Raw genomic sequence first — 17,839 nt, 5'->3', positions numbered from 1 at the left:
CCTTGCCCCGTTTCCCTGGTGAGGGGGCCGAGATCCTGGGCCCCCAGCAGGGGTGCGTTTGACAGACAGCCCTTCTCCAGGCTGCCAAGAGCCGTCCCCTTCCTCCCTTCCCGCTCGGCACACCGTGGTGCCCAGCTCCGGGCGAACCTCTCACCAGCTGCGCTCCCGGTGGGCTCTCCCCTCCCTCCCTCCTGCGAGGCAGCGCTAACGCTTCACCCGCCTGTGCCGTCTGAGAAGGAGGGAGCTGGGGGGGGAAGCGGCATCGCTCCTCACCTTTTATTGCTTTGGATGCTCCCTGCGCTCCCTCCCTACCGCTGCCGAGACCATCTCCGGAGCACGAGAAAAAGTGCCAGCCGAGGGAGTGCATAGCAACAGGGTTCTGGGATGAAGAAGATTCGGCAGCAGCATCTCCACAAGGTGAGAGCCGGTGACTGGTGATGCCACGGTGGGGACGGGAGACGCGGTGGCCGGGGGGGATGCGTGGCCGAGCTGCATGCCCATCACGCTGCCGGGCTGGAGGGGTCTGACCCGCAGCCCCGTCCCCCTGCCCGCACCCACCATCTGCTCCCTCTGCGGGAGCCTCTGTGCAGAGCTGGGAGACTTCCCTTTGCACAGATTGCGGGTGGGCAAAGCATGGGGCCGATCTGCCGGCCAAAGTGGGGATCGGGCCCCGCTTACAGAGATGTGTGAGGGCCATTTTGTCACGACCTCTCGGCGATTAGCAAGTTTGGTAAACACGGAGGCCCCGCGCTGTGCCAAGAGCTGACAGGTCCCCGCTTGCGCTGGGAGGATGCTTTTGCCTTTCCCCCGCTGCGCGCAGGTGTTCCCGGCGGGATGATTCATGTTGTGTCTGGCCGGGCGGCCGGGGGTGGCAGGTGGGTGCAGAGCTGTCTCCCTGCCACGTGGGTCCCCAGGATGCTGGGGGGCAAAGGGGGATGCTGCTCCTGCCAGCCCCGGGTGCTGCCCAGCTCCCTGGGAGAGGACAGGGGATGTCATCGTGGTTCTCCCATTCTGCGGCCTGGGTTTCCAACCCCTGCTTGCTTCTGACCTCCCCTTGCCTGACCTTTCCCTGTGCACCTCGCTCCGCACCCCTGGGACCCTTCCTTGCCCCAGCGACCCTTGCAAAAGGCAGCGTGGGGCAGCTGCATTGTGGCTTGCAGGGATGGTGCAGGAGGACATTGGTGCCACCGGAGCAAGCACAAGGAGGTGTCAGTGACTTTCCTACCTACATCTGGGATTTCCTCCTGGCTGTGGGATTTAAACGGGTGCAGGTGGTGCTGGCTCCTGCACTCACCTCGTGCCCCTCGGAGGCTGGAAGAGGAGCTGAGGAACCCTATTCGCACCCTCTGCTTTCAGGCTTTTCCATCCCCAGCTTGGTTTCTCTGCCGCCGCTGGGCAGCCTCTGGGCGCCTTTGCTTTCCCGCACTCTCTGGGTTCCTGTCACCCATGTCGGGGACCGACCGACCCCCTTGCGCCTGGCCCGCGTGGGACCCGCCGGTGGTGGCGGGGTGGAGGGTGCTGCTCCTGGCATTTAGCACCTACCGGGGCATCGCCCGAAAGCCACGAGTGCCTGGGTGACGCTCCCGGCTGCGATGCCGCTCCCTGCGTCATGCCGGGCTAATGCCGAACACGGGACATGGTGCCTCCAGCATCCATAGATGCCGAATACTGCACGTGCTGCTGGGCAAATGAAAACCCAGCATGGTCCGATCCCTGCCAGGAAATTCCCAGGATATGGGGCACGATGTGCAAAGCTTGCACTGGCCTGGTGAGACCCTGTAGATACCTGATGGCTCCAGCAGCCTCAGGGCTCCCTACGTTCCTCCCAGGGCTCTTTGGAGGCATCATCTGGCTCTTCCCTCTCCTCCTCCCTACAAATTGCTTTTTCGGATGACTTTGTGACTGCAAGATCCATTAAAAGTTGTCTCTGTGCCTTCCAAAGGCTTGGGGAGATACTTGAAATAATTTCCCTGCTGTTAGTGATCCTGTTCAACATTTCTTCAGGAATTCGTTTAATCCCCGAGTGATCAGCTCGAATGAAAAGCAGATGTCTCCAGGGTTATTTTTCCCCTTTCCAAGAGCTGCCCAGGGCCCAGTTGTCCTTTGTTACCCCAAAACACTCTCATTGAGGTCAAGCTGGAGAGCAGGCAAAGGCCCGTCCATCCCGGTGCTCACCGTCCCTGGCGCTTCAGGGTGGCCATCTCTGACCTGCCCCCGGGAGCTGCTGCACAGGTTCACGTGGCACCAACTGCCCGGTCCGGCCCTCACCCCCACGGCCTCTTCCCCCTCGGGTTTTCATCCGCTTTCCATCTGCGAGCTGGGAGTTCATGCTTCGTCACCAGGCATGTTTTTGACATATGGAAATTCCTCCTTAATAGAGAAGAAGGTATTTCTCAGGCTCAAAGGATTTCGTGTTCACTCTTCCCTAACAGCATTTCTGGAAGAGAGAAGAGGATGTTTTTAGTTGTTTGCTTGCCTGGTGTGGGTTTTTGAGTAGGAACGGGCCAAGCCACGCAGTCCATCGCCTGGATGCAGGGAGGCCGGTGGGTGGGAGGTGGGTTTGAGCTGGTGCTGCCCCGATGTCGGCGGGCCCCGGGGAGGGCAGGTGTCGGGATTTCACTGAGCTCTCCCGTGCAGGGTTGCTGGCAGCGTGGAGATGCAGCGCGTTGCCTTGTCTGGGCCAGTCTTGGTGCTTGTTTCAGCAGAGGAGGCCAAGCCTGTCCGTGCATGGACGAGAGAGCCCCCACGAGCCACCGAGCGTCCCCCAGCCATGACGTCTGCGCATGCTGCTCCAAGCCTTCCCCTCTCCTTCCCTGGCCCCGGCTCCCCCACAGTGTTTTTGGATGAAAAGCTGCTATCATTTGCAGTTGTGTGAGGGAATCACTTGTGCATGTTCCCTGGTGCTTGGGACATCACTGTAATGAGTTTGTTCCAGCCTCAGCACTCTGCCACCACTGCTCTGGCTCTGGCAGCGCTTGCTCCCTTTCCCAGCACATGCTGCCATCCCGGGCTGGGGAGAGCAGGCTTGGCACAGCCCTCCCGGGGGCCGTTTGACGCCATGGAGGTGCTCTGATTTGCTCCACTTTCTAAGCATTTGAATTTATTTTTTAGTTTTTCTTAAAGAGATTAACAAGCAATTCAGACTAATCTGAAGTGACTCACTCGTTACAGACGCGCCGTGCTCGCACATAGCACGGATCCGCAGGGGGGAAATCTGGCCTAGCGTGGCATTTCTCCCAATCAAATGCTGTGGTTCACGACACAAAATGCTGAATTAATCGAGAACCAAATGACTTCCCTATGCCATTCTGCAATTTGTAAAGATATAATGAAAGAATAACTTTAATCTGGCTGGCTTTTCACTGGTTCTGCTCTGTGCCAGCTGAGTTTTGCACAGGTTTAAGTAAATCAGTTCACCGATAATAATTAGCATAGAGCAATTTCCTTGTGGAAGCAAGCTCTTATCTTGCCAGAGACTAGAGTGCTTTTTCTTCTCTGTGACCTTTGCTTCGCTGTCTTCTTGCGGAGGATCTCCTGGTGAATAACGGAAAGCGATGCCGCTTCAAAGAGCATGTTGTTGCCAAGGGAGCTGTTAGTCCCCGTCTGTTTATAACAGTGAGATGGGAGCCCATTTTGAAAGATGGCAGTTCATTGTGGAAATCACTAGAGGGATATTGTACTTCAGCCTTTGCCAAAGAAGAAAATGCGTGTTATGACAAACACTGCAAGGAGCATTAAGCCTTAAAAAGGGACTGAAATTGAGCCAAGGTGTGAGATTTCCAAGAGCCTGAATCAAAGAAGGATGAGACTTTCTGTTATTTGGGACAAAAATGGGTCTGAAATTCTTAAGTATCCCATTTTGCAATTCATTTTAACTTGGGCAGATGGGCTAGTTTGCAGCACCTCTGACATGGTGCATCAGGACCGTGATTTCGGGCAGCTGTGGATGCTGCAGCCGCCAGGCCTCTGCCCCATGTGAGCTTTCCTGTGTGCCCATGGGGTTGGTCCCGCGCCTGCCCGCCAGCCCGCAGAGATGCTGCTGCTGCCGCCCGGGGCTGCCGCACGTCTGGGCAGCCTGCGCTTTTGCCCCGAGGTCCCAAATCTACCCTGCGGTTCTCTAGCTGCCAGTGTGAATGAGGAGAGAGCCGTCACCAGGATGGGGGCGAGCAGCTACGTCGCTGCGCCTTTGAGGAGGACAGCCGAGACCATGCCATGGTTTCATGGTTTGGAGACGATCCTGCTGGTTCCTTCCTTTTCTTTTTGCTGCTTCTGTGAGCTTTTCATGCTGCAGCTGATGGGTGGGTACCTGAATTTAATCAGGTCATGCTGTTCGAGCACTGCCCTCTTGCAGCCATTGAGGATTCAGCTGGAGGTGCAGGGATGAGCCAGGAAGATTTTAATGATCTGCTGGCTGCTTCGTCCGCGACTTGTTATTTGTATGTGAGGCAAACCTGGAAAATGAGAGCTCTGCGGGCATGGTGAAGGGCTGAGAAGCTGTTTCTCTGGGAGGACAGGGCTGGGCATCAAAGCAGCCTCGAGGCCAAACGGTGGCAGCCCCAACAGTCCTGTCCCTGCATGCAGGGACCTTGTGAACACAGGTATTAGCAGATGAAGCTTTCAGGAAGGATGTTGCTGAGCGGTCTGTCCATCACCCGTGAGCACGGCTTGGTGAGGGCGATGCCCAGCGTGCATGCTGGGGCAATTCGTTGGCATGGTTGCATCCGGGAGAAATAGCTGGGAGAGCTGTGCTAAACAGCTGCAGGAGGGCTGTGAGGTAGCAAAGGGATTTTATAGGAACGATATTTTATCTGGGCCACATTTCTATTTTTCAGTCTGTGTTTCTGAACCTTTTCTTTCAGTCCATGCCTTGTGATGGTGGCATCCAGCAGAGATGGGCTTTTAGCAGTGGCTGCTGCCACGGCGGTTGTGTTTTAGTGAAATGTCTTTTTTCAGGCTGAGGTTTCAGGCTGGCCTTGGGAAGTGCTCTCCCCTGACCCATGAGGGGTTTCCAGCCTTTGCACGCCGGCCAGACGGGGACAGGTTTGGTTTGCTGTCATGCTCGGGGTGGCAGGCAGGCACCTGGGGAAGCGAGGGAGCCTGCAGCCACCGGCCAGGCCACCTCACCGAACGGCTCCGTGTCTCCATGGGAACTGGGAGCAGGAGCATCCCGGCAGGCTCGGCCGGGCGCGGAGGCGGTGGCGAGGGCGGCGTGCTAGCTGGGCACGGCGGGGCAGCAGGCTGCGTAGGGCTGGCTGTCTGCCGCTCTGCTGGCCACCGGCTCTGCTTTCCTGGGGGACGCACGTCTGCTGCGGGTGATGGGCACCTGTGAACCAGTGCAGGGGGGACCGCAGCTCGCTCTGGCCTCTCCCTCCACAAATCCAGGCTCCTTTCCCTCAGCCACATCCCATGGGCTCTTTTCCTAAAATTGTGCAATCTAAGAGGCAAGAAGAGGGTTGTTTTTCCTTCTGAGAGTCTGGGAAGAAGGCGGGGTTCCCCAGCTGGGGATTTTTCCTGGTATCATGCTGGCAGGGCTCCCTGTGCCCCTCTGTCTGATGCCTCCGCAGCAGCCGGACCCGATACACTCGCAGGCGGGGAGATGGGCAGGATGCTTGTCCACCCCTTTTTGCTGCCGGTCTTGCTCAGTGGGGTATCTCCGATGGGATCCCATCTGGCAGCTGCTGGCTAAGGCTTTTAGAGCTGGAGACTGCAGGTGGGACAGGAGCCAGCAGGAATCACTTCCCCGCGCAGCCAGGGGCAGGCGGCCGGGGAAGGTGGAAGGATCAAAAATTCCATTGCAGATGTGCACACAGATGTGAATGCTGAGGAGCCCTCCTGGTGCATTGCCCCAGCCCAAATGTATGGCAGGGCTCACACCTCCCTCTTGCAGAGCCGCAGCAGATCTGGGAAGGAAGGGAATGGGTTAATCCCCTGCCTGCTGAAGAGCTCCCTGAGCCTCGCTGATCAGGGGCAGATCAGCAAAGCATGGATGGGAGCTCGCTCTGCAGGGACCGCTGGGAGCGCATCACTAAATCCCCTCACGGCCGGCTTTTGGCAGTTGGAAAAGTGTGAAAAACACACACAACATTTAATGGTAGTCGAGTGCCCTGCACGGCAGGGTGCATGGGGGCTGTGGATAGCACGTTCCCCTGCACTCCTGAGGTGGCTCTTCCTCATGCCCATGTTTTACAGGAGATCAGCAAAGATTATCATGGCCCTGTGAAACTATTTCTTGGGAAACTGGGGTTGCAAAATCAGTCCTGGCCTCTCAAGGGGAACCTGGGTCATTCTGCCTTTCCCAGAGGAGCTCTGGCCATGCGTCATCGTGTTTATCCTCCTTCCTCACTCTATTGCAGAGCAGAACATGGGCTTGCTTTGAATTATAATTAAAAGCCTCTTGGGAACTTGGGTTTGGTGGTGCACAGAGACAGGGGCTCCCTCGGGGACAAATGTCAATGCTGTGACTCGGGGGCACAAATTCAACCCCCAAATCTCAGCACTCCTTCCCCGATGCCTGCTGTCTGGGTATCCCTGCCCCTTCCCTCTCTCCTGCTCTTCTTTCCTCACTTTTATTCCTTCCCTCGTTCCTCATCTGCCCTTTCCCGTTGCTCTACTCTCTTGCTCAGCCTGTAACGCCAGACCTCTTGGTGAGCCCGAGCAGTCAGGACGGGGACCTGGGCTCAGCTTACCCGGAAGACAGAGGGAACTGGACAGGGCGGCTGGATTTCCTCCTCTCCTGCATCGGGTACTGCGTGGGCCTTGGAAACGTCTGGAGGTTCCCGTACAGGGCTTACACCAATGGAGGAGGTACACGGTTGCCCTTTCGCATGGCACGTCTGCCCCTCAGTGAGCTGGGCTGGGGGGACTTGTGTCCTCCTAGATACCCCGTCTCCTGCTTGGGGCTGGGAAATAACATCTGTCGTTGTGGGGTAAAGTGCAGGGGGCACCAGGAATGCCTCCCATTGGCCCTCCTCTGGCCCCCTGTGCTTGCTGTAGGGTGTTAACCAGCCTGTGAGCTTGGTACCCATGTGGGGAAGGGACTCCCCAGCCCATCTCTGCACTCATGGCCTTGGCAAGATCCCCAGTGCCCAGCCCCATGCTGGACTGAATGCCACCCTGCAGCTTGTGTCCTGCACTTGGGAGCTTCATACCTGAGCATCCCCCTTGGCCTCCAACAGCACCTTGGCTTGGTGGCCTCTAGGACTCAGCAGGAGCCCATGAGTGCTTCCCAAATATCAAGGGAGGAGTGTGAGCCTTTAGCAATACACGATGTGTACACATACACAGTGACAGTGCAGAGTGACCAGTTTGTTGGTCTGTTCCCAGAGCAATTGTTTGTCACACGCAATAGTAACTGGAGAATTTCAGGGTGTTTGCAAAAAGATTCAAGGAGAAAGAGCGTCTGTGTGGGGGAAAGCATGGTAACATGTGAATCACAGCCCCTTCCTCCTGCATTAACCACACATTCTCCTTCAGGAGCTCAACAGTTTCCTGGCCCTGGGTGCTCTCAGCACACACTTGGGATACGGAGGCCAGAGCTGGTGAAGGTGCAAGAGGTTGCGTGCTCCCTCTGGAGCCTTGGGCTGTGCTAACGTGATGGAGGGGCTACTTCTGCACATGGGCTGCAAAATTAAGATTCTGGCCACTTACTAGGAGGGAGCGGGAGGTTGTTGCGAGCACAAAGTACACCCTTGGGGTACTGAGCATGTGCTAGCAGGAGAGACTACAAGCTCCCAGCTGAAATATGGGCTGTCAAACTGGACCTGTTAAACTGAACTGAGGACCTGGTGGGACTCCATCTCATGACAGATAGGAAAGCCCACAGGGCCAAGCCTAGGACATAACAGGACAGCATAAGTCCTCACCAGCAGTATGACGAGCTGCTGGCCCTTGCTACCTTCCAGGTTTTGATGCAAGATATTCTAGATCCCTCAGGCCATCAGATGCGATATGAACTTCATTCTCTCTCGTAGATGGGCTTCAGGTGTTTGATCTGTGTTAATTTGTGTGTGGGGGGTTGCTTCTTGCAGGAGCTTTCCTGGTTCCTTATTTCATCATGCTGGCCATCTGTGGGATCCCCATCTTCTTCATGGAGTTGTCACTTGGGCAATTCTCCAGCCTGGGGCCACTTGCTGTCTGGAAGATAAGCCCACTCTTTAAAGGTGCGTGACTGAAAACCGAATCCTCTGCAGAGCTGCTCGATGAGGACATAGATCCACAGCATCACCCTGTGATCTTCAAAGCTCTTGTTAGAGCCAAAAGTTAAATCTTGGGGGAAGGTGGAGCAGGCTGGACTTCTGGGTTGACCATTTTAGTAGCTGCAAGATATGATGTAAGATCTACCAGTCTTCAAAGGCTCTGGATGTCATGATCAATTCTAGAAACTGCATGAAAACCATTAAACCAGACACAGTGTTCAAAATATAGTGTATATAAGCAAAATAGTATAACAAATAATGGATAATAATATAATATAAGCAACGACTGTTATAAAAAAAGGTAAGAATTAAAGGAAGGTCAGATCAAATATGTTTACTCTTAGCACTGAGTTGGAGTAAAATCATCTGGCTGATGCAATAGATCATCCATTCTTATGCATTCAGAGATGGCATGTGCGGGGCTGGCTGTCCAGATGGTATAACTGCAATAAAAGGCTTCCATCCAGGCAGATGAATCTCTAACTTGAAGCTGGTTAACTGTCTGGGTACCGAAATCCAATGTTTGACCCTGCCTTTGGATGCGCCCTCCCTCTGGAGGGATGGATGGCTCACTCCTTCTTTACCCTCTCCTTCCTCCAGGTGTTGGCATGGGCACGATCCTCATCGTCTCCCTGGTGGCCATTTACTACAATATGATCATTGCTTACGTTCTCTTCTACCTCTTTGCATCCCTAACAAGTGACTTGCCCTGGCAGCATTGCGGCAACTGGTGGAACACCAACCTGTGCTTGGACCACCACGTCATCAAGGCAGGAAACGCCACCTTCCCTGTCAACATCTCCAACACTGTCAGCCCCAGCGAGGAGTACTGGAGGTAAAGAGGTCAGCCCGACCGTGGGCCTGGGGCGGGTGCTCCCCTGGGGACTGCGCTGGGATGGGGATGGGGGTGACGGGGCTATGCTGCGTGTCTCATGGCATGATGGGCATGTGTGGGTGCAGCATGGGGATCTTGCTGTGTGGATGTATGCAGTATCTCAGCTTTGCCCTTGGAATCACATCTGTGGGATGGCTGGCTCCACGTTCTGCTGTGGTCTGATCTTCATTGGGTAGCTCAGATGCCGAGGGGTGCAGCAGAGGGTGCCTGTTGCCTTTGCACGGCTGCACTGCAGGAGGCTTGTGCTGCAGTGGTGCCTCTTTGGCAGAGAGTGAGTGGGATTGGGAGGCCCCTAAATGCCAGGTGAACATGGGAGGTGTTCAGTTACGCTGGAGTCTTGGAGGAGGTGGAAATTTTTGATCTAGCACTTCTTTGCTGGCCTGGAGATATGCTAGAATGAAATGCATCCTGCATCTGGACCAACTGGGAGTTTACTCTCAACCAGCCAGGCTTCCCCCTGCAGGGCCATTAATGCATGGCGAAGAAATCACACTAACTTCTCCTCTTCCCCTGGCAAAGAGCTGCCAGCTCCCTGTTGCTGTCTCATTGCTGGGGTTTCTGACATGGTTATTTTCTGCAGCAGAGGCATTGCTAAGTTCAGAGAGGGTCGCTGGAAGATGTGGGGTGTCCGGTGTGCAGAGGGTGGGTGACTGTGGCTGCTCACTAGCGGTTCTCCTTTTGCCCCAGTCGGTATGTTCTGCACATCCAAGGGAGCTCTGGGATCGGGGATCCCGGGAGGATCCGCTGGAACCTGTGTCTATGCCTGCTTCTCTCCTGGACTATCGTGTATCTGTGCATACTAAAGGGAGTCAAATCCTCTGGCAAGGTGAGGGCTGGAGTCATCAGCCACTGTCTTTCTGCTTTAAGGGGATCCACTTGGAAGACTGAGGTCATCTCTTTGGCGACCTACAGTGATGCCCACCAGTGCCTGCAATCTCTGTGCCTCCAGGAAATACCAGTGAGGCCAATAAGTAACATTTACTGGACACAGGCCACTTTGAGAATGGCTTGCACATGCAGACAGTGGCGGTGTTGATGCTGCTAGCCTTGCTGCATCCCCAGGACCCTACCGCTGCAGGGCGATGCCTGGCGAAGCAGCTTTCTGTCACGGGGATGGGGTACTGAGGGAGCGAGCATGCCGCGGTCTTGCTGCCGGGTCTCCAGTGGCCTCCGCTCTCCCGCAGGTTGTGTACTTCACTGCCACCTTCCCTTACCTCATCTTGGTGATGCTGCTTATCCGTGGCGTAACACTGGAGGGGGCCTGGAAGGGCATCAGGTTTTACCTCACGCCTCAGTTTGATCACTTGCTGTCTTCCAAGGTGAGTGGGAGCTGGTCTTCCTTTGGGCCCTGGCTTCTGTCCAGCATGGGGAGATCTGTCCATTGGCTTACAGCACAGCGGGGATTTTGTGCAATTTGTTTAAAGCGCCAGAATGAATCTTGTCCTGCCCTCTCCAGCACGGGGGAGAGCATGCTACGTTCCCGAAGTTGCATGCCTTTTCTGGCCACCCACTTGACCCAAAGCCCTCTTTTTTGGTTGCTCCCATGCCAAATATGTTTGCTGTTCACGTCATGTTACAGCATGACCTCCACACCCTGTGTATACCCCTTTCCCACATGGCACAGCCCTGTGCCTGCGTTTCCTGCTTTCTGTTTGGGGGACCATGTACTTGCTGCTGGGCACCCGAAACACAAGCAGATTAGCCCAGCCCTGGTGACGGGCTGAGAGGTGCCTGGGTGTGATTGGGTTGGACGTGGCTGCTCTGTTTTACCCAAGCGATCATGGCATGCAGAGCAGGGAGTTTCCTTGCGTCAGCCGTGTTGGTGGCAGCCACCTCCTTGTTTTATAAGGGTTCTTAAAGCCATGCTGGGCTGGCTGTAAAACGCTCTCATTAGCCCTTCCACTAGCCGTCTGAGCCATTCAGAGAGGCGAGCGTGGTAGCAAGGAAAGGCAAAGACATTGCTCACAGACCATTGCTCATAGGCAGGAGCTGCCCATTGGGGTGGAGAAGGACAAATAGCTCCACAAAGGCAAAGCAGCTTGTGGAAAATGCCAGCCGGCTTGTACAGCAAGTGAGGCTGGCACCTAACCTCACTTACTCTCCATCTCCAGCCAGCATGGTTGCAGAGTCCCTTAAACATCCACCTTTCTCTCAAACCCTCTTACTGAAGGTGATGGTGGGTCTGTGGAGTGCATATGGCAATGAGCCATCAGGTCCATGCACTCTCTTCTCCTTTGGAGCCAAGAGGAAAGTCACAGGAGTCTGGGGTAAAGTCAGGCCTGGAGTGCAAATATGGGGCCTGAATAATTTGTTCTAGGGTGGTTCCTGCAGACTGGAGTAGGAAAATGCTGGAGAGCTTTGTGTGGGAAAGCCGAGACCCAAGGACCATGGGCTTTGCATGCCCGGAGGGCTGGAGTGGCTCCACACTGGAGGGACACACAAGCAGGCATGCTGGGGGATCTTGAGAAGCTTTTCCCATCCCCTCTTCCTTGGGGAAAGATTTCCAGGCCACTGCTCTCCTCAGACCTGTTTCCTTCTCCCAGGTGTGGATCGAGGCAGCCCTGCAGATTTTCTACTCCCTTGGGGTAGGCTTTGGGGGCCTCCTCACTTTCGCCTCGTACAACACTTTTCATCAGAATATCTACAGGTGGGAGCCAGCTATTGTCTCGCAAAAGTCACAGTTGTGGGGGGAAGAGCCATGAAAATCTCAGCTGGCAGGTTCAAAACCCAGCAGCTGCACTCAATGCAGCACATGGTCACACTGTGGTGCTCCTTGCCCTAGCACCATGAAGATACCAGACAGCTTGCACAAGTTCGAGAGGAATTAGAGGGATCTGTGGAAGAAAAATCTCCTAAACATCAAGACAGCACCTGGTTCAGAAGTACTGGGCTGCAGATGCTAAAGGCTGGGGGTGTTCAAGGCTATAGTCATGCATGTTTGTCCTGTCCCTACCATCCATTGCGGACCCCTTGCAGAAGGAGGATTCTTCTCATATGCTTATCCCAATGGGAAAGCAAGCTTAGGAGGAACCCCCTGAAATGACCCATGTCATTAGATATAGGCTCCTTTTTCCCCATGGAAACTATATATCAAGAGAGGCCCAGTAAAAGAATTGTGGCACCCCGGGCTGGCAAAGCCAGCCTGCACTGCTGTGGGATGGGAAAGAGAGGGTATGTTCAGAGCATCTGCTTTCTCCTCTGTAGGGACACCTTCATAGTGACCCTGGGCAATGCCATCACCAGCATCCTGGCAGGGTTTGCCATCTTCTCTGTTTTGGGATACATGTCCCAGGAGCTCGGGGTCCCTGTGAACCAAGTGGCAAAAGCAGGTGAGGCCAAATGAAGACCTTTCTCCATCGCTCTCTGCCTGGATGCACTGTGGAGCAGCCAGAGCTGAGAAGGGGAGGTGTGGGGAGCTCTTTGATCCTCTATAGCACCTTCAGCTGCCAGAGCAAGGACTGGGATGGGGATGGTGGGCAATCCTAGCCTGCTCACACCTTGTTTCTCGGCTGCCTTCCCAGAGAAGCCACAGGCCTTCCTGTGCTCTGCTGTGCCTGGGGCTTTTGCAGCTGTGTCCAACAGGCCTGTACCAAATGTAAGGGTCAGCTGAAAAGCGAATTCAGGGCCAGGGAAGAAGGGCAGCCGAAGGTGTCAGCATGAAGGATGGAGCTGTATGCTCAGTGGGCCAGGAGGAGAGAAGGAGAGAAACCTTTTCCTGCTGTGCAAACCTTGAGCAACACAAAGCAATGTTTAATAAAGGCTCAGGTGAGAAGCAGGCTGGTTCTCCTGCATCACTCCACCCTGTTGCAAGACCCCCAAGAGCCCAGGCCACTTGCCGCCATGGTGCCCCCTCTGCTGGGTTCTCCTCTCTTCCATCCTTTCCATGCCTGGCATTGTCACCCCCTTTTCAACCTGCTGTCCTTTGCCTCCCCTAGGTCCTGGCCTGGCTTTTGTGGTGTACCCCCAGGCCATGACAATGCTTCCCCTTTCTCCATTCTGGTCCTTCCTGTTCTTCTTCATGCTGTTAACCTTGGGCCTGGACAGCCAGGTAAGGACAGAGTCCACCAAGCCAGCCACAGTGCCCAGGCAGCCCAGGGGGCTCAGGAACCCTCTTTTCCCTTGTGTGCAGTTTGCCTTTATGGAGACCATCGTTACAGCAGTGACAGATGAATTTCCCTACTACCTGCGGCCAAAGAAAGCTTTTTTCTCGGCTGCCATCTGCATCGCCCTCTTCCTGATGGGGCTCATCCTTACGACGGAGGTAAGGATGTGGGGCTGGATGCTTCATGGGGACCCACAAAGGCCTCCCTTTTTGCAGTGCTTAGGGCAGGGGCCAAGTTCACAGACATTTTGGGCTTACTGGGGGACGTGAGGTCCCAAGGGGAGTGACACAGCGTTATCATGTCCCTGCAGCAACCCCACATGGGGAGTGGGGACTCCTGATGGTGTCTGATCTTCCCCAGTGCCCAGGAAGGGCTGATGGGACACATTCCCCAAAGATGAGAGGATGTGGCTGGCAGTTTATGGGGTGCTGTTCCGAGTCCTCCTGGAGACGCTGGCTGCTGTGTTTTGCCTCTGCAGGGTGGGATGTACTGGCTGGTCCTACTGGATGATTACAGTGCTGGCTTTGGTCTCATGGTGGTGGTGATCACTACCTGCCTCGTGGTGACACGTGTCTATGGTAAGGGGGGGTGGGTCTGTCCCCCAAAGGCGATGGGGAGGAGCAGGCTGTCTGCCCAAGAGTGGTAGGGTGACGAAGAGAGAGGTTTAGGGGAACAGATGGGCAAGTCAGCAATCTTGCCATGGAGCACTGAACACCTCCTCTCCAAGCTCTTGTTTTTCCTTGGCCTTTGCTGGATTCACCTCCCCAAAGCTGTTTGGGGCACGGAGCCTGGTCCCTCAAACAGCACTGGCTGGAATCCCCCATCCTGTCTCTCCCATCCTGGAGGGGAGATGCTTCTTTGCTGTAGAGGAGGATTCAAAGCACAGCTCTTGTTGAGCATGTCCTCGGCCAGGGCTGGTGCAGGGCAGCCTTGTATAGGCACTTGGCTGTGCTGGAGTTATCACAGTTTCTCAGTCTGTGTCCTTCTTCCTCCACCAGGCATGAAGAGGTTCTGCCGAGATATTCACATGATGCTGGGCTTCAAACCAGGGCCCTACTTCAGAGCCTGCTGGTTGATCCTGTCCCCAGCAACAATGATGGTAACTGCTTGGTCTGGAGGACTGGATGGTGGTGTAGAGATGCCAGTATCTCTGGGGTGACCTTCCAGTGTGACAAGTTGCTCTCCTGGCATCTCTTGCTGGTTTCTGCCAGGCCCAGGGGATCTTTCTGGTTCTCCTGGGAGGGCTCTATGGGCTCCGGGCTCTGTTTGGGTGAAACTTTTGAAAGGGTCTGGGGTGATTTTGCTCCCCTCCCATCCCGCAGGCCCTGCTGGTCTACAACATCGTGAAGTACCAGCCCTCCGAGTATGGCAGCTACCGCTTCCCTGCCTGGGCTGAGGTCTTGGGCATCCTCATGGGACTCTTCTCCTGCCTGATGATTCCCGCTGGCATGGTGGTGGCTGTGCTCCGAGAAGAAGGGACACTGTGGGAGGTAGGAGGACCTGTGGCGCACTGCTGCTGGGGAGCACCCCAGAAGTGTTGGCCGGGGGGGAGGATCACAAGCCCCTGCCAGTCCTGCATCCTCCAGCAATTCCTGCATCCTCGCTCCTGGAGATGTGCATCCCAGTCCCTCCTTCCTGCCCATGGGCTGTGAGAGGCAGCATGTCCCAGGACATTTCCAGCAGTGTCCCAGGGAATTTCCAGCTGTGTGGGGCCTCTCTCTATGCCAGGCAGGCACTAAGTCACAGTGCTTCCCATGGGGAGCCCCATGGATGGCACCCCCCCAAAACAAGCCAACTATACCTTGCCCTTTGGGGAAGTGCGTCATACCCTGCAGCCTTGGGGGAATGTGCACAGCCATGTGGGGTATTGCACCCATTCTGCATGGGCAAAGACAGAGCAAGGAGGGCACTGCAGGGGCTCTGCCTGGCAGCCTCACCCACAGCCAATGAAAGGGGAAGAGGCTTCGGGCTGCCTGAGGCAAAGCAGACAGTGGCCAGGGCAGGCAGCTGCTCCAAGCTCCCTGGGCACGGCGAGGTCCCGTTCCTGGGCAAGGCCCTGTCTCAGTCTGGCATCGGCTCTGAGTTTGCCCAGGAGCAGGCTCAGAGAGCTGGGTGCCCTCCTGGCCGGTTACAGCCTTCCCAGCCCTAGCTGTCCTTTGCTGCTCTCCCCAGGCCGTTCAAAGTAGACACACGGGAGCTGGTGCCCTCCCCAGGCAGCAGCCCTCCCCCAGGCAGGCACCTGAGTTGTCATCTAGCCTGGGACAGCCACCATCTGCAGTGGCACTGACAGCCACCACCTTGGCTTATGCTAGCCCCCTTGCTCCAGCCCCATGCCACTGGTGCAGTCTGCACAGAGCTGGGCACACCCAGCACCCCTCCGACTTGCATCAGGGCTGTGCCTAGAGACGAGGGGCTCCACAGCACTAGCAGAGGGCAGACCACGTTTTGGCCAAGACCATGCAACGACCTAAGGAAATACCTGGGAAAGGTATTTCCTGCACAAAAAGCCACAGCCCTGCAATAGCTCCCAGCCCCTGCAAGCCCTCTCTACCAGCACCTCCACACCATAACACCTCCCAGGCATTTACATGGAGCTGCCTTCCCAGCCAGCCTTGGGTCAGGCTTTTGGCCTCATCCCATCTTCTCCAGGGGCTCTTCCACTGGCTAGCAGAGCAGACCCGCTTCCCAGAGGGGTTGGGAGCTGCTGGGTCAGGGTGATGGTCAGGGAGCTGAGCAGGGGCTGGTGTGACAGCAGGAGCCCTAGCTCCCTCTGGCTCTGCCCTCTCACAGCGGATCCAGCAAGCCAGTCGGCCTGCCATGGACTGGGGCCCGTCACTGGAGGAGAACAGGACTGGCATGTACGTGGCAACCCTCGCCGGCAGCCAGTCACCCAAGCCGCTGATGGTCCACATGAGGAAATATGGAGGCATCACCAGCTACGAGAACACGGCCATCGAGGTGGACCGGGAGATGGAGGAGGAGGAGGAGGAGTCCATGATGTAAGGGGCCCTGGTGCCCCATGGGTTGCGGGGGGGGGGGGGGGAGGTCACCCCAAAACTTGCACAGGTCACACTTGGGCACTTCAGGCTGGCCTGGGGGCCATGCAGGGGGCAGTCATGAGCTGCAGACCCTACTGGCCTCCTTGCCACCACCCTGGCCTCACCAGGAGAGGGCTGCTGCTGGGTCTGCTATCCTCGAGGTGTTTCTGTTCAGTGTGGCAAGCTGCGTGATGAATCTGTGCATTTGTGTGATGGTGTCTGGTACAAGTGTCTGATTACACCCATTCCACCCTCGGCCTCAGCCCATGTGCTGCAAGCAGGTGGGAGAGGACCACGTGCTGCCCTCCCTTTGCATGGATGCTTGGGGTTGCACGAGGCAGGGAGGATGAGGCTGTCTGTTCTCTGCTAATGCATATTTAACTCCAATAATCCACAAACACATGTGAGAAAGGACTGTGTTAACATCCTCTGTGCTCCAAGGAGAGTGTGCGTCAGAGCACTCCGCTTACACGGAGGTTCTTCAGCAAAACAAGGTCAGGTCAGTGTCCCAGGAATGAAATCTGACCTAATAAATAAGCAATCATTAAAAAAAAAATTAGAAGAAAAATAGTGCTTTATGAACAGAACAGTTTGGGCCCTTGCAAGCTTGTAGGTCTCCCTGAGCTTGGCAGGTCAGGGCAACTCACCCTCATGGTGATTTGCAGGACACTGGAAGGACAGGAAGAGGCTGGGTGACCCGTTCCCTGTGCACACAGGAGGTCAGGTCTCAGCTCTGACCCAGAGCCAAAGGAGGACCTGTGTCCATCCCCCCCCCGGCAGGAAAAAGGGCTGCTGTAGCTCTGGACCCTGCTCAGGGGCACGTGGGAGCTGTTGGAGTCCCCTTTGCTGGCAGAGCTGGTCCCTGCTCTCCTTTCATAGGGAAAGGCGAAGCGCTGGGTTCGATGCCTGCGGAGGATTTTGGGGCACCTCAGCCCAGACCCTGTGTCACAGGGAGGCCGTGACTCTGCTGCGCAGTGCTGCCTGCACTGCCTCGTATCTGTACATCTGAGCCCATCTCCTGCAGATGCTGCTGGCCTAGAGGGTGCCAGGAATGTCCTGGCTGGGGCTGTTTGGACCTGAAGCCGCCCATCCCCATCGCCCCTGGTGTTGTGTGCACCCTTCCCTCTGTGCGTTGTCAATTATCCATTAAAAAGTAGTGTGTGACTGTGTGTGGGTTATTTGTGGGGTCCTCACCATGCAAACTTTGCCTCCCCCACCCAGGGGCCTGGGGCCTCTTGCCTGGGAGAGGAGCTTGGACATGGTGTGAGAAAGGCACATTGAGGGGGTTTCCAGGGATGGGGGGGGGGGGGGGGGGGATGCAGACCCCCCATGGCTTCGTCCTGCAATGCTCTGTCCTGGTCAGGAAAGAGACAAAACCCAGGTAAAAGAGGGAAACTAGCTCTTATGCCTGGATTATGCATCCCGGCATCCAGGGGAGCAGGGAAGGCAGACACTTCCCTGGGGCATCAATGTCATGGGCCAGGCAGCCCTGGCATACGAAGCTTTTCCAGCATCATCCTGTCGCAGATGGAAGCCTCGGGGTTGCCTGCAGCCCCCCAGGGCCTGGACCATCCATCCTGCTGCCCAGAGTCCAGCACACCTGGCTAG

The 17,839-nt window shown here is 56.1% G+C and overlaps 1 protein-coding gene across 2 annotated transcripts; it reads left to right on the top strand.

Annotated features, from left to right (window-relative positions):
- Positions 1–257: 257 nt before the first annotated feature.
- Positions 258–16,753, top strand: SLC6A7 (solute carrier family 6 member 7). Of its 2 annotated transcripts, XM_026122587.2 has the most exons (14): positions 258–417; positions 6,624–6,804; positions 8,028–8,159; positions 8,796–9,030; positions 9,778–9,916; positions 10,275–10,409; positions 11,634–11,737; positions 12,295–12,419; positions 13,026–13,138; positions 13,220–13,351; positions 13,672–13,771; positions 14,192–14,292; positions 14,516–14,683; positions 15,984–16,753. In XM_026122587.2, the coding sequence occupies exons 1-14, from the start codon at positions 385–387 to the stop codon at positions 16,194–16,196; spliced, it is 1,911 nt and encodes a 636-aa protein (XP_025978372.1). In that variant the 5' UTR covers positions 258–384; the 3' UTR covers positions 16,197–16,753. The 2 variants fall into 2 exon arrangements, with proteins under 2 accessions (XP_025978372.1, XP_064377115.1); XM_064521045.1 differs by having other exon boundaries at positions 13,026–13,351.
- The last annotated feature ends 1,086 nt before the right edge of the window (positions 16,754–17,839 follow it).

Source organism: Dromaius novaehollandiae, chromosome 15 (assembly GCF_036370855.1).
Source record: "Dromaius novaehollandiae isolate bDroNov1 chromosome 15, bDroNov1.hap1, whole genome shotgun sequence".
Lineage (NCBI taxonomy): Eukaryota > Metazoa > Chordata > Aves > Casuariiformes > Dromaiidae > Dromaius > Dromaius novaehollandiae.
Note: the sequence above shows the minus strand (reverse complement) of the source record. Positions and strands in the feature narration are given on the sequence as shown.

Bases quoted from the DNA above. Each gene is read 5' to 3' on its own strand.
- SLC6A7 (XM_064521045.1), top strand. From the start codon at position 385: ATGAAGAAGATTCGGCAGCAGCATCTCCACAAG. The intron at 8,160-8,795 runs GTGCGTGACTGA...TCCTTCCTCCAG, and splicing joins GATAAGCCCACTCTTTAAAG to GTGTTGGCATGGGCACGATC. The intron at 14,684-15,983 runs GTAGGAGGACCT...GCCCTCTCACAG, and splicing joins AAGAAGGGACACTGTGGGAG to CGGATCCAGCAAGCCAGTCG.